Genomic DNA, 11,748 nt, shown 5'->3' with positions numbered 1-11,748 from the left:
TTAGTTGTAAAGTATATTTTTCGTTGTTATTTTATGAACTTTTATGTCAAATTTGATTTTATAATGTAACTTGTTCTCAATCTTTCCTGTGGCAGACTCTTTCGTTTGCTGTCGGGCTTTTCCGTGACACTTCGGATTGGTTGCTATCTTCAACAAATATGGCGGCTCCCGCCTCTTTGTGTACATGAATTAGAGAAGAAAATCCAACAACAACAATCAGCTGATACTCAGAACAAATTCACAATGGCAGCTTCGTTGAAAGGGCTTTCGCCCGAAATGCGGAAGTATTTACGGGTCAATAAACTTCCAGACATATACGAGGTGAGCAAGCTACGATTCATGCAACCCTTGCTCAAACCCTTGTTCATCATCCGAGTCCCTTAGAAGAGTGATCTAAATATTCCAACTCCAGAGATAATCCTGTTTGTGTTATCTTCAGGAATAGCCCCGTGGGTGTGATATACGAAAAGAAGAGTAACATTTTGAGATTCAATCAGTGTGAAGGGGGAACCTCATGAGTCGTACGGAAATAATAGAGAGAATACTCATTTTCAAAATTGTTCCTTTAGCTGTCAGTTTGTCTCCACAAGGCAATTATTGTATTTGAGTTGCCTGAAATTTATAATGAAATCAGAAGGGAAACCTTCCACAAATAAGGGGTGACGGTGAAATCTACCTTTAACATGTTCAGCATGTATGTCATTGTCAAAATGATGTAAGGCCTAAAAAAAAAATAGGTGTGGTTACGGTAACCCGACCTACCCTATTTTTAGGGGCCGACCCTATAACTTTTTATTACAATTGTAAAAAAAAACCACAAAAAAACAAGAAAACGAGTGCAGAAAACGCAATGAAAGCGAAAGCGCCCGAGTCGCACACTTATTTCCCTGTCAAGTAGGTTTAATTTGTACACATTAGAAAAAAAAGTTTTAAAAAAAAAAGTGATTGCCTACCTTCCTACCCTATTTTTTGGGGCTATGTTACCGTAACCACACCTTTTTATTTTTTTGGCCTAAAGAAGTAAGTGTATACATACATTTGTGAATGAGTTGCAATCAATCAATCAATCAATTTGCAACAGTATGGAACTCACAAGCACTTTACCACTAAAAAGTTGGTTAACCTGAATGTATTCAAATGCTGACTAGATAGTGACATTAACATTAAAGGTGCCTTTGTAATGGTTGAAATGATAGACGGAGTGAATTTGGTGTTCTGCAGATCCAATTTAACGTGAAGACGAGATAGTTTAAAGGCCACAAGGCCAATTTAGTTCAAGTGAACGTGCACACTCATTGTGTCTCTCTCTTTCTCAACCTTTTGCATTATATACAGTGGTAAATAGATAGCATTATAACAGTGGAACTCCCTTTTTAAGGCCTGAAAAAATCTGAGAAAACCAGATCTTAAAAGGAGGGAATCTTAACAATGGGGGTTAATTAACAGACTTTGTCAACAGAATATCGGAGAGAAAACATGGTCTTAAAAGGGAAGGAGCCTTAAATTGGTGTTTTTTTTCTGTTTTTTTTTCTTCTTCTTCTGCGTTCGTGGGCTGAAACTCCCACGTACACTCGTGTTTTTTGCACCAGTGGAATTTTACGTGTATGACCGTTTTTTACCCCGCCATTTAGGCAGCCATACGCCGCTTTCGGAGGAAGCATGCTGAGTATTTTTGTGTTTCTATAACCCACCGAACTCTGACATGGATTACAGGATCTTTTTCGTGCGCACTTGGTCTTGTGCTTGCATGTACACACGGGGGTGTTCGGACACCGAGGAGAGTCTGCACACAAAGTTGACTCTGAGAAATAAATCTCTTGCCGAACGTGGGGACGAACTCACGCTGACAGCGGCCAACTGGATACAAATCCAGCGCGCTACCGACTGAGCTACATCCCCGCCCTAATTGGGGGTTTTGAAAGGGGGTTTCCACTGCATGAATTTTGGAACAAGATAAAAAAAACTTTGTTTATTGATGATCATCATGAAACGTTTGACTACTATGATCAAGGGCACTGTTGTTCCCAGACTCAGAGGACACTAGGTCGGGTAGACTTAGATTGAAAATATGTATAGGTCCAAATGTCCTGGCTACAAAAGCATTGTTTGGCCAGAACACCTCCTGCTTGTCAAAACTACTGGATAGTTGACGGGCCAGGGGTCAAAACAATGTGTCATATAAATTGCATAAATAAAAGAAGACAGAAGCCTGAGAACAATACAGCAAGGGTAGTAATGTAACCTTCAGTTCAATCATCAGTTTTGTGTGGTGTGTATTTCAGGCTCTGCTGACAGGCCTGGCGGTGATGTGTCCTGACGACCCCCTGCAGTTCATACAGGACAAGCTGATGCAGCTCAAAGAACAAGGGCTGGACGAGCTCCAGTGGTGAGTCCCATCAACACCTTTCTTAGTGTGACAGGGTGACGCAGTAGTCCCCCCTTTCATGGCAGCTGCTCTGCATTGACGGAGCTGCCTCCCTGCATGCCTTGAGAGCGAGTTATTTAGAATTAAAGTAGATTATATTCTGAAAGTTTTACAAAGAAATTGCCATTTTGAGATCTCTATTGAAACAGCAATGATAAAGTTGAGAGGAAAAGTCAGTATTAAAAGAGAAGAGCTTTAACAGGAAGGTAGCTTGATAAGTTTTGATAATCCTTCTGAAGATACATATAACAGAAAAGAGAAAAACATAAATAAATAAGGGAGAATGAAGCTGGTTAGAAATGAAACTTACTGTCCTGAATGTTGCAGGGATATGTTTATTGAGGAGTGCATGCGCCCGTACCATAAAGTTGTCTCAGAGAGTAACCTGGACTTCATCTTCAACTACGAAGAATGGCTCATTGTAAGTGCACAGAGAGAGAAAGAGAGAGTGTATGTGAGCGTAAGGAGGTGAGCGTGCAAATGTACATAAAGCCATGTGTGGTGCTTCTACTTTTGTGAAGAAGTAGTGCTGTTGACAGAAGATAATTTCCTGTCAACTGTATCTATGAACATTTCTCAGTATGTTTATGAACACTTTTACTGGTTTAGAACATGCATTTTTTTGTTTTTTTTAAAAATATATTATATTTTTAATACACCAACACATTACACACATTACTCACTTGCTGAGTCAAGTTAGTGCAACTATTTTGACCATGTCCATGTATACATTTAAAAACTGTTTCATTCTTGACCTTTGTTTGCAGCCAACTCCAGAGATGTATGCTACAGCATATGGACACTACAACACCAAGCTGAAGGAAATGTGTTACTGGTAAGGCCAATCAAATGTCATGTTTCTTTCTGATGACAAGGCCCAGAAATAAGGGTCGGTAGGTTGGTAACAATTAAAAAAAAAAAGTTTTCTTAACATGGCCACGTGCATATGGCTTTTTATGGTTTCCCATAAAACCATTTATGTTCTGAATTTGCTTGTGCTAACAACCCAAGGGAGACAACCACTTCACACAATCATTCTATGAAACAAGCCAACACTGTGATTGCGGATGTTGTCGCTGGATCAACCCAGCGACTGCATTTTTAAGAAAACCAAATCGTTTCGTACCCAATCCGAAAATTTCAGACCACCATTTGATTTATTGCCCAGAACTTATGTGAGCTGTGTCCCCCAGATGTCGGAGAAGGGCAGCTTTCCTAGTCAAATCTACCAAATCGAGTTGTGTCATTTTTAATTAACCATATCCACATATCGAGGCTCTGGGAGTTACTTCCCTTGTTTTAGGAAGCAAATTCCCGGTCACCTTTCAAAATGCCGCCTAACAAGCGCTGTGCTTGGGGACAATGTAAAACGGATGATAGGTATCCTGAACGCTGTGTTGGCGTGAAATTCATCCCATTTGTGAAACCGGGAAAGCATCTGTACCATCTAGATCGCTGCCTTCGCTGGATAAAAGCCTGCAATCGCCCAGCTTACCAGTTGAACGTCAACACAATCAAGTCGTACACGTACATTTGCAGCAAGGTCAGATCTCGCACGACTTTGATTCAAGGCCTATTGCTAATTTTTTGATGGTTTGGTCTCAGTGTCACAAAAATATGACGATCTAATCAATCACTGATTTAAAAAATAAGTATGTTGCCCTATATCCATTGACATTCTTAGTGAAATAGATCTATTTGAAATAGTATTTCACTGCCCCGACCGGCGAACTTGTTGCCGGCTGTATTGAGCTTGTGTGTTCGTGTAGGCTTACTCAAAAAGTCAAAATCACAGTCGTCTCCGAAACAAGCAATAATCAGAGTTGGGGGGAAAACATTTCGTTTGTTCAGTTTTGTTTTGTTCTTGATAGTTTGTTTATCTCTCTCTCACACACACACACACACACACACACACACACACACACACACACACACATACATACATACATACACAAACACACGCGCGCACGCACACACATTGCACGTACGCGCACATACACACACCTACTGAGATATGCCTAACATACACGCACGCTTGCAAACACACACATAATACGCAAACGCAGTTTAATTTCCTCAATACAAGGCGAAAGGCACACACACACCACACACAAATAAACACACACACGCAGTTCACCCCCCCCCCACACACACAACCCTCTCTGACACACACACCCGCCCAACCCCAGTGTCCAACTCAACTTTCACCAACAACCATACCCTACTCTCACTATCACTCTCTCTCTCTCTCTCACACACACACACACACACACACAAGCTCACGCAAGCACAGCCACACACACACACAGCACGCGCATACACACACACTGACACACATCACACACAGCACGCGCATATACACACACACTGACACACATCACACACACACACCCACACACACCTTTCGCAGTTCGCTCACAGTTCTTCTCTTTTCCATGGTCGCCATCTTCGAAGCTTGCTTCGCTTTTCAGGGGAGATAACCCGTTTATCACATTCGCTGCTGACTTGTGGGTCAAGGCTATTACATTGGGTTTTGACTAAATGTTTTTTTAAAGGGTACCGGAATTTTTTTAAATTATTTTTTTAGGACTTAGGGCATTTGCTGTAGAATTGTGAAACATACATCTGTAACAGGATGCTAGAATAACACTATATCAAATCTGATGCTTTTCTGTGTATGCTTATGTGTGACCCGTCATGTTTCAGTTCGTGGATGCAGTATTTCCTGATGAGGAAGAGGAAGGCAGAGCTGCTAAACGCCAAGATGGCTATGGCCGCCAAGCACCACGGTCACCGAATGCTGAGAGTTCACATTCACATCTGGAAGGTGTGTTATGTTCTTGGAGGATTATCACTCATTCAGTCATAATATACAACACACAAGAACTAATACTGAAGTTACATTCTTCATACAAAAATGAGAAGTACTGATGTTGAAAAGATGTTAAAAATATGATTAAATAATGAATTTGTCAAATAACCTGGAGATGTCCCATAGTTGACAAATTCACAACCTTATAAGATCAATTCACAGTTTTGTTATCATACAGACAGGTTCACATAATTATAAGATGTGCACATGTGTATGTCCAGTCACATGTACAAGGTTGGATAAGTGTTTGACTTGCAGGGGTGTTGCTAGACATTTTCATGTTGGGACATTTGGCCGAAACTGTCAGAAAGCTTTAGGACATCTTGGAACATTTTCGGCCATTAATTTGGCTCATACAAAGTCACCGCAACATTGAAGCGCAAGACTCAAGAGGGGAACACCAATACATACAATAATTGTCTTAGGAACACAGATTACAGGGGCGGAACAGTTAAGCCAGAAGAGGGAGGGTACAACCTGGGGTCCAGGGTCCCGTTGGGGGTCTGGGGGGCAAAGCCCCCCTGAAGCAGAAGAATTTTAGCTATTTTATAAACAATTTGTGGCTTATCCTTGATTTTAAACATGATCAACTGGTGTCAGCAGCCACTCATTATTTCTTTTAACGTTAGTATTAAAATTAAATAATGGCAATTTATCGTCACTGGTCTAATATAGGTCTATGCTGATATCTGCTCCCGACATCATTATAGTATGGTTAGAAGGAAGACATGTTGCATACTATGACAAATAAACAATTAACTCTTCCCCCGGCTTTACAGACAGAAAATTTTTTTTTATTCACAGACAGAATTTTTTTTGGTTTTTTTTTTTGGGGGGGGGGGTCCGGAACCCCTGAACCCCCCCCCCCCCCCCCTAATCCGCCCCTGGATTATAAGTTGCTTACTGCAACTGAAACAATCAGCTTTGCTGATTTAACTACAACATGCAGACACCAGTTCTCTGAAACTTGTTCAAACCTTTAACTTTAATTTCTTGAAAGTAAAACTCTTCCAATCTTGTGCTAATCTTGACAAGCCTTGGGAAACATGACTGGTTAAACACCAATAAAAAAACGTGTAGGGTGAGCCATTTTGTTTGGAAACCACGATTTGGAGGACGCTTTTCATTCTCTGACTCAGCAGATTTCGATTCGCGGTGACTATCGTCTGCTATGTCGTCTGCTTCGATCGACTCGACAACACTACTACCACTCACACTGACACTGTCCACATTCGCGGTGTTCCTGTCATTTTGTCCGGAATCACTTACCTTGGCGAAGGGTAGCAAACCTTGGCCAATTTAGTTTTTTTCTTTTTTGGTTGCGACATGATGTTCAAATCCAAATCGAAAGCACTGACTGATTGATAAACTATCGCGAACCGGCGAACGCAAACGCTGAGAGTGTGGTTTCCCTTATCCCTTATCTAAGGGAAACCACTCTGGCATCTATATTTTTTGGCACTGGCTTCTGTTCAAAACATTGATGTTTCGTTTTTGGTATTCGCGAAGGAAATAAACGTCAGTCAGTTGACTAAGTACATCTGCAGCAGTTTTAGCAATCAAAGCCTGACCAATACAAAATATTGGACAAACTTTGGCCGATTTAGGCGAATACTCTTCGGACATTTGGCCGATAGGGACATGAAAATTTCGGCCAAAGTAAAAAAAAAATCGGTGTTTGGCCGAAGGGCCGACCCAAATGACACCCCTGACTTGCCTGATTTTACCTGCACTGATTTATATTCAAAGTGCTCAAAAAGAAACCTTTCAAAAATGAAACATGTTGGATGATTGTTTTGTTTTTTTCTTTGCTTTCAGGCATGGGTCAAGTACAGAAAAGGGAGACAAGCAAGTAAGAAAATCTGTTATTTTTGTATTTGTTGAAATCAAACCCATTTTGAGCATGTTGTAAATTTTTGCCAACAAGTACAGAAGAGGATGGTAATGTTATTTTTTTATGGGACTGGTTGCAAATTAAATACAAAAATGTAATACAGTGCTTATCAAGCTACTGACTCAGAAAAATAAGTGAAAAGAAAATGGAAAAAGACTCACACGTGCATGTATTGTGGCAGCAATGATCATCATTCATTTTATGTGCACATAATGAATGATATTTTTAAGTTTTTAATATTTCTGGCCGTTGTCAAATTTGATGACTACATATTGTAGGTACAGTGTATCACGTTAGCCAGTGATTGCCATATTTTTCTAGTATTAAATACTGGACAAAACATTGGTGAACAGTCATTCATATCAATATGATATTTCTTGTGATATTTTTTTCTTCTTCTGACAAATATAATCTGAATCTGAAATCCAACTGCAGGTGTTGTGTGTGAGTCCATTTACAGGAGCTGATTTTGACTTATATAGACGTGACATTTAGGGTGTGCACAGCGCTGTTGTTATAAACTTTATATCTACAGTGGAACCCCCCTTTTAAGACCCCCCAATTTAAGACTTCCTCTCTTTTAAGACCCTGTTTTCTCAGACATTTTGTTCATAACTTCTGTAAATTTACCCCCATTTTAAGACTCCCTCCTTTTTAAGACCTGATTTTTTTCAGATTTTTGGAGTTCGTAAAAAGGTATTTCCACTGTATTGTATTTGGGACTGGGTTTGGCATAACATTAAGTTACCAGTTTGTGCAAGAGCGAGGGTTTGCACTTTTGAAGAAATCAGTGTGGAAAGGCCTGGCGTGATCACTAATGTTGTCTTCATCCTACAGTGTCGTTCCAGAGAGTGCAGCACGTGTTCTTTGTGTCCATTGGACGCATTATGTTCGAGGCTTGGAACAAGCATACCCTGGAAGCTCGAAAACAGCGAGAATATTTTGAGGTACTTTTGTCCCTTTTTTGGCTCACGTAAGTGTAGCCTATGCGATGATAAACTTTGTCTGTCTGTGCGTGTGTGTGTGTGTGTGTGTGTATGTGATAGAAACTTTAACATTTGAAGACGTCACATTATGGCGTAAGAGGGTTAGACGTCACGCGAAGGAATTACTGAAAGTCTCGGTCATTGTTATTTTGAGCGGGCCGAGACTAGTTGGCAGTCGTGTCCCTGTAAGTAGGCTACATGCAGACAAACAGATCTAGATCTAGTGTCTCGCTTTCTTGCACAGTGTCACCTATGCTAAAGCCTGTCCTTAATTGGACGAAGTCGACTACGCGTAGCTACCGGAACTAGACTTCGTCGCAGTCCAAGGGAAGGCACTATGGCGGAAAAGAGAGTTATCTTTTCATGTCTTGGCGTCTCAAATGCGCGTAGTCTCGACCAGCGCTTGGTGTGCTTCTTTCTGAGTACTTTACGTCACAAATTGTACTTTACGTACTTGATGATGACGTAAGTAATTGTGTGTTCTATTTCGTTGACTGAGCACGGCCGGGACCAGTTGGCGTGAGCGCTGGGATTTCGAGTTTCAATCGACATGTCAATGCATCGCAGTAAGAAATAATACAGGTAGGAGGTTAGTTCTTGTACTTTGGGTCAACCAAAGTCGATAAATGCATTCTTCACTATGGTACTATTGAGTCTGATTTCGTCGTCCATCTTGAATCGAAAAGCACTCTTCTTACAAAAAAACCAACTTCGTTGCGAGCTGCGGCGAAGCTTCGTATGTCAAAACTTGACAAGCGATGTTGGGGTCAAAGTACCACGCCGTAGCTGCGGGATTTTGGTATAAAGTCTTCGCGAAGCTTCGTGTAGTCGACTATGGGCTCAATTAAGGACGGGCTTTACTGTGTGTGTGTGTATGTGTGACGGAGTGATTGAGTTTGTGTTACTGTTTGTCGATTTCTTACGTGAGCCTTGAAGGCTTCGCCTCTTGTTTTTTATAGGCTAGGTTTCCAGTGGATTAAGTGTCTTTATCTCTTTGTTTCTATTCATTATGAGCATTAGCAGTTCAATTTGTCCTGTGTAGGTTTGCTCTAAAATTTAGGCTGTATTGTTCACAGAAAAGATGTTTGTCCGTAAATGACAGTGTAACGAGAGTGGGAACAGATGCTGGAAGCTAGACATCATGAGTTGAGCTAATATTGTACACTTTGTTTATTTTGCTTGTCATGAACTGTGTCAGTGTGTATATATGTGATAAATCTTAATCTGCTTTACATGAAGTTTAAAAAGTGTGTTCAACATGGATTTGCATAGCACTGCTCAACAATACATACATATTTTGTTATGTGTCTCTTTCAACGTTCTGAGGGAACTTTTACCTTGTACAGTAACAAAAAACGGAGTGGGGAATTTCTCCTTTTACATTTCATTGTTCTTTTACCTGTGTCTTTTACCTGCACCACAGCTTCAGAGGGTTAGTTGTCTGTTTTCTGGTGATGTTTGATAGTATTGCGCACATCCCTTTTGCAGGGCAGGTGGCCAAAATACTAAACTAACCCTGGCGGTGGATTTAGACCCCTTAGATTTAGACGTTTTACTTTTGTTAGCCCATCCACTTTTGACCCCCCCTCCCCCCCAACAACCACACATGCACCCGCTAACACACACACACACATCCACACATAACAACACACACCCCACCTCCACCCCCTGACACCCCACCCTTTAGTTTCAACCCAGCAAGTACCACCGACCCAACTCCACATACACACACAAGAACACACACACACACACCACACACACACACCACACACACCACACACACACCACACACACACACACACACACACACACACACACACACACCACACACACACACACACCAGTTCCAGTCCATGGCAGGCAGTACCTTATTCTTTTGCAATTCATCTTTTCTCGTGTATTTGCAGTGAATTGAAGCTAAGGTTTTTGTTAAATTTGATAGAATCAGGGGAAGGGGGAGGGGGGCGGAAACAGAAGAAATTTCAGGCCTCGTTTTTTGTGTGGCAAGCTTTCAGCTTGAGCTCCTTGCTGTGTGTTTGATTGTTTGTACATGTTCACACATGTGTGAGAGTGTGTATGTGTACATCCATGTTCAGATGGAACTATAGGCATAATACTCAAATCTGTGTAGTTTACTATCAAAGAGCTTGCTTGTTAATTTTTTGGTTTTGTTTGAAATATTAGTGAAGGGCATGTTATCAGTTGTTTTGTTGTTGTTGGTGCTTGTAAGTTTGTTTGAAACCAGTTAATGATAAAAAAAATTTTAATTTTAAGTAGGACTGAATTGTGTTCGTCTGATGTTGTGGAATATATATAATTGGTTTATTCACTAACATTTCTTCTTAACCTTTTTTCAGCTCAGCCTTTCGGTAAAGATGATTTTTTAGTGGGTGTAGTTAGATTTTGTGGATGCGCCCATCTTTTTCTGTTTCATCCTCAGTTGCAGCTAATGCATTTTCAGCACGCTGGTTTAGCTGACTGTTTTTAGCATGGTTATCATGCAGACCTTTTTTTTTGTCGTAGAGATAAAATCACAAAATCCCGTCAATTTGTGCATGGTGTCCTTTGAATGGCTTGACTATTCACGCCGCCCCCCCCCTCCCCCCCAAAAAACAAACAAAAAACCCCACTTAAATCTGCATGCAGCTGTCATTTAGAAAAGCTTTGAGTTTGCTGGGTTACAACTATTCAGCTTGGCATGGCACTACCTGACATATGAATTGAATTGTTACCATTGGTAACAAAGAAGACTCGCTGTCTTTTTGCATGTTACATGTACTTGGTTTGTTTTTGAGTTTGTTTGTTTGAATGTTTTCATGTGTTTGTTAACATTCTTTTCCTTTTCTAAAAGACCTACATGTATAGTCAAAATCCTGTGCATTTATGTTGGTGCGAATGCTTGCGCACACGTGCACACACTCAGACCAAAAACACACAGATTTACAGAAAAACAAGAATTGATGAGCAAGTGATACTGGATGCAGTTTCTTTTTGAGCACCATATGGATGTAGAATTATCATGTTAAAATTTCCAATTATCTGAATTTCCTTGAATATTCATATATTTTGAATTTCTGCACATTTCTCATGTCTTCTTTTTTTATCTTTTTTCTTGACATTTGTAGAAGCTGAAGGTAATATTGGCACCCTGGTTTGAGTCTTCCTCCCGTCTCCCCCGTTTGCCACTGTTCACAGCGAATTTGTTTTGTTTTTCACCTGACAGTCACTGAAGTTTTGTTTTGTTTGGATAATGCACCAAGTTTGACAGTGGTATTCTTACCATCTATCCTCCTCTTTCAATCAAGATTTTACACTTTGTTTGGATGTTAGTTTGACTGTTGTGGTTGACAGGAATGTGGAAATACACTCGCTTGCTTGCGGCGAGTAAAAGTAAAAATCTTGCTGGGTTAAATTATTGCAAATTACTCGCACATCTGTGAGCTTCTTCCAGCGGCTGAGTTTTCAGTGTATAACTGTACAGTTGTTCACTTCAATGTATATCAAAATGTATCTCTAACTTCTCTTGTTTGCGTACTTATACAATTGGTTTGATGAAAAGTTTTTCTTCAGC

General features: G+C 40.5%; 1 protein-coding gene across 5 annotated transcripts in view; it reads left to right on the top strand.

The window, feature by feature from the left end:
• The first annotated feature begins 145 nt into the window (after positions 1-145).
• LOC138964629 (F-box and leucine-rich repeat protein 13-like) overlaps positions 146-11,748 on the top strand; it is a 48,504-nt gene continuing 36,901 nt past the window's right edge. For 3 of the 5 annotated variants that reach the window (XM_070336636.1, XM_070336634.1, XM_070336632.1), the window contains exons 1-8: positions 146-321; positions 2,283-2,386; positions 2,753-2,846; positions 3,193-3,260; positions 5,132-5,252; positions 7,116-7,149; positions 8,029-8,138; positions 10,535-10,546. In XM_070336636.1, coding sequence (XP_070192737.1) covers positions 244-321; positions 2,283-2,386; positions 2,753-2,846; positions 3,193-3,260; positions 5,132-5,252; positions 7,116-7,149; positions 8,029-8,138; positions 10,535-10,546 — 621 coding nt within the window. In that variant the 5' untranslated portion in view covers positions 146-243. The remainder of the gene's footprint in view (positions 322-2,282; positions 2,387-2,752; positions 2,847-3,192; positions 3,261-5,131; positions 5,253-7,115; positions 7,150-8,028; positions 8,139-10,534; positions 10,547-11,748) is intronic. The other 2 variants (XM_070336637.1, XM_070336633.1) reach the window with 1 other exon arrangement.

The sequence above is a fragment of the Littorina saxatilis genome, linkage group LG4, assembly GCF_037325665.1.
Source record: "Littorina saxatilis isolate snail1 linkage group LG4, US_GU_Lsax_2.0, whole genome shotgun sequence".
NCBI lineage: Eukaryota > Metazoa > Mollusca > Gastropoda > Littorinimorpha > Littorinidae > Littorina > Littorina saxatilis.
Note: the sequence above shows the minus strand (reverse complement) of the source record. Positions and strands in the feature narration are given on the sequence as shown.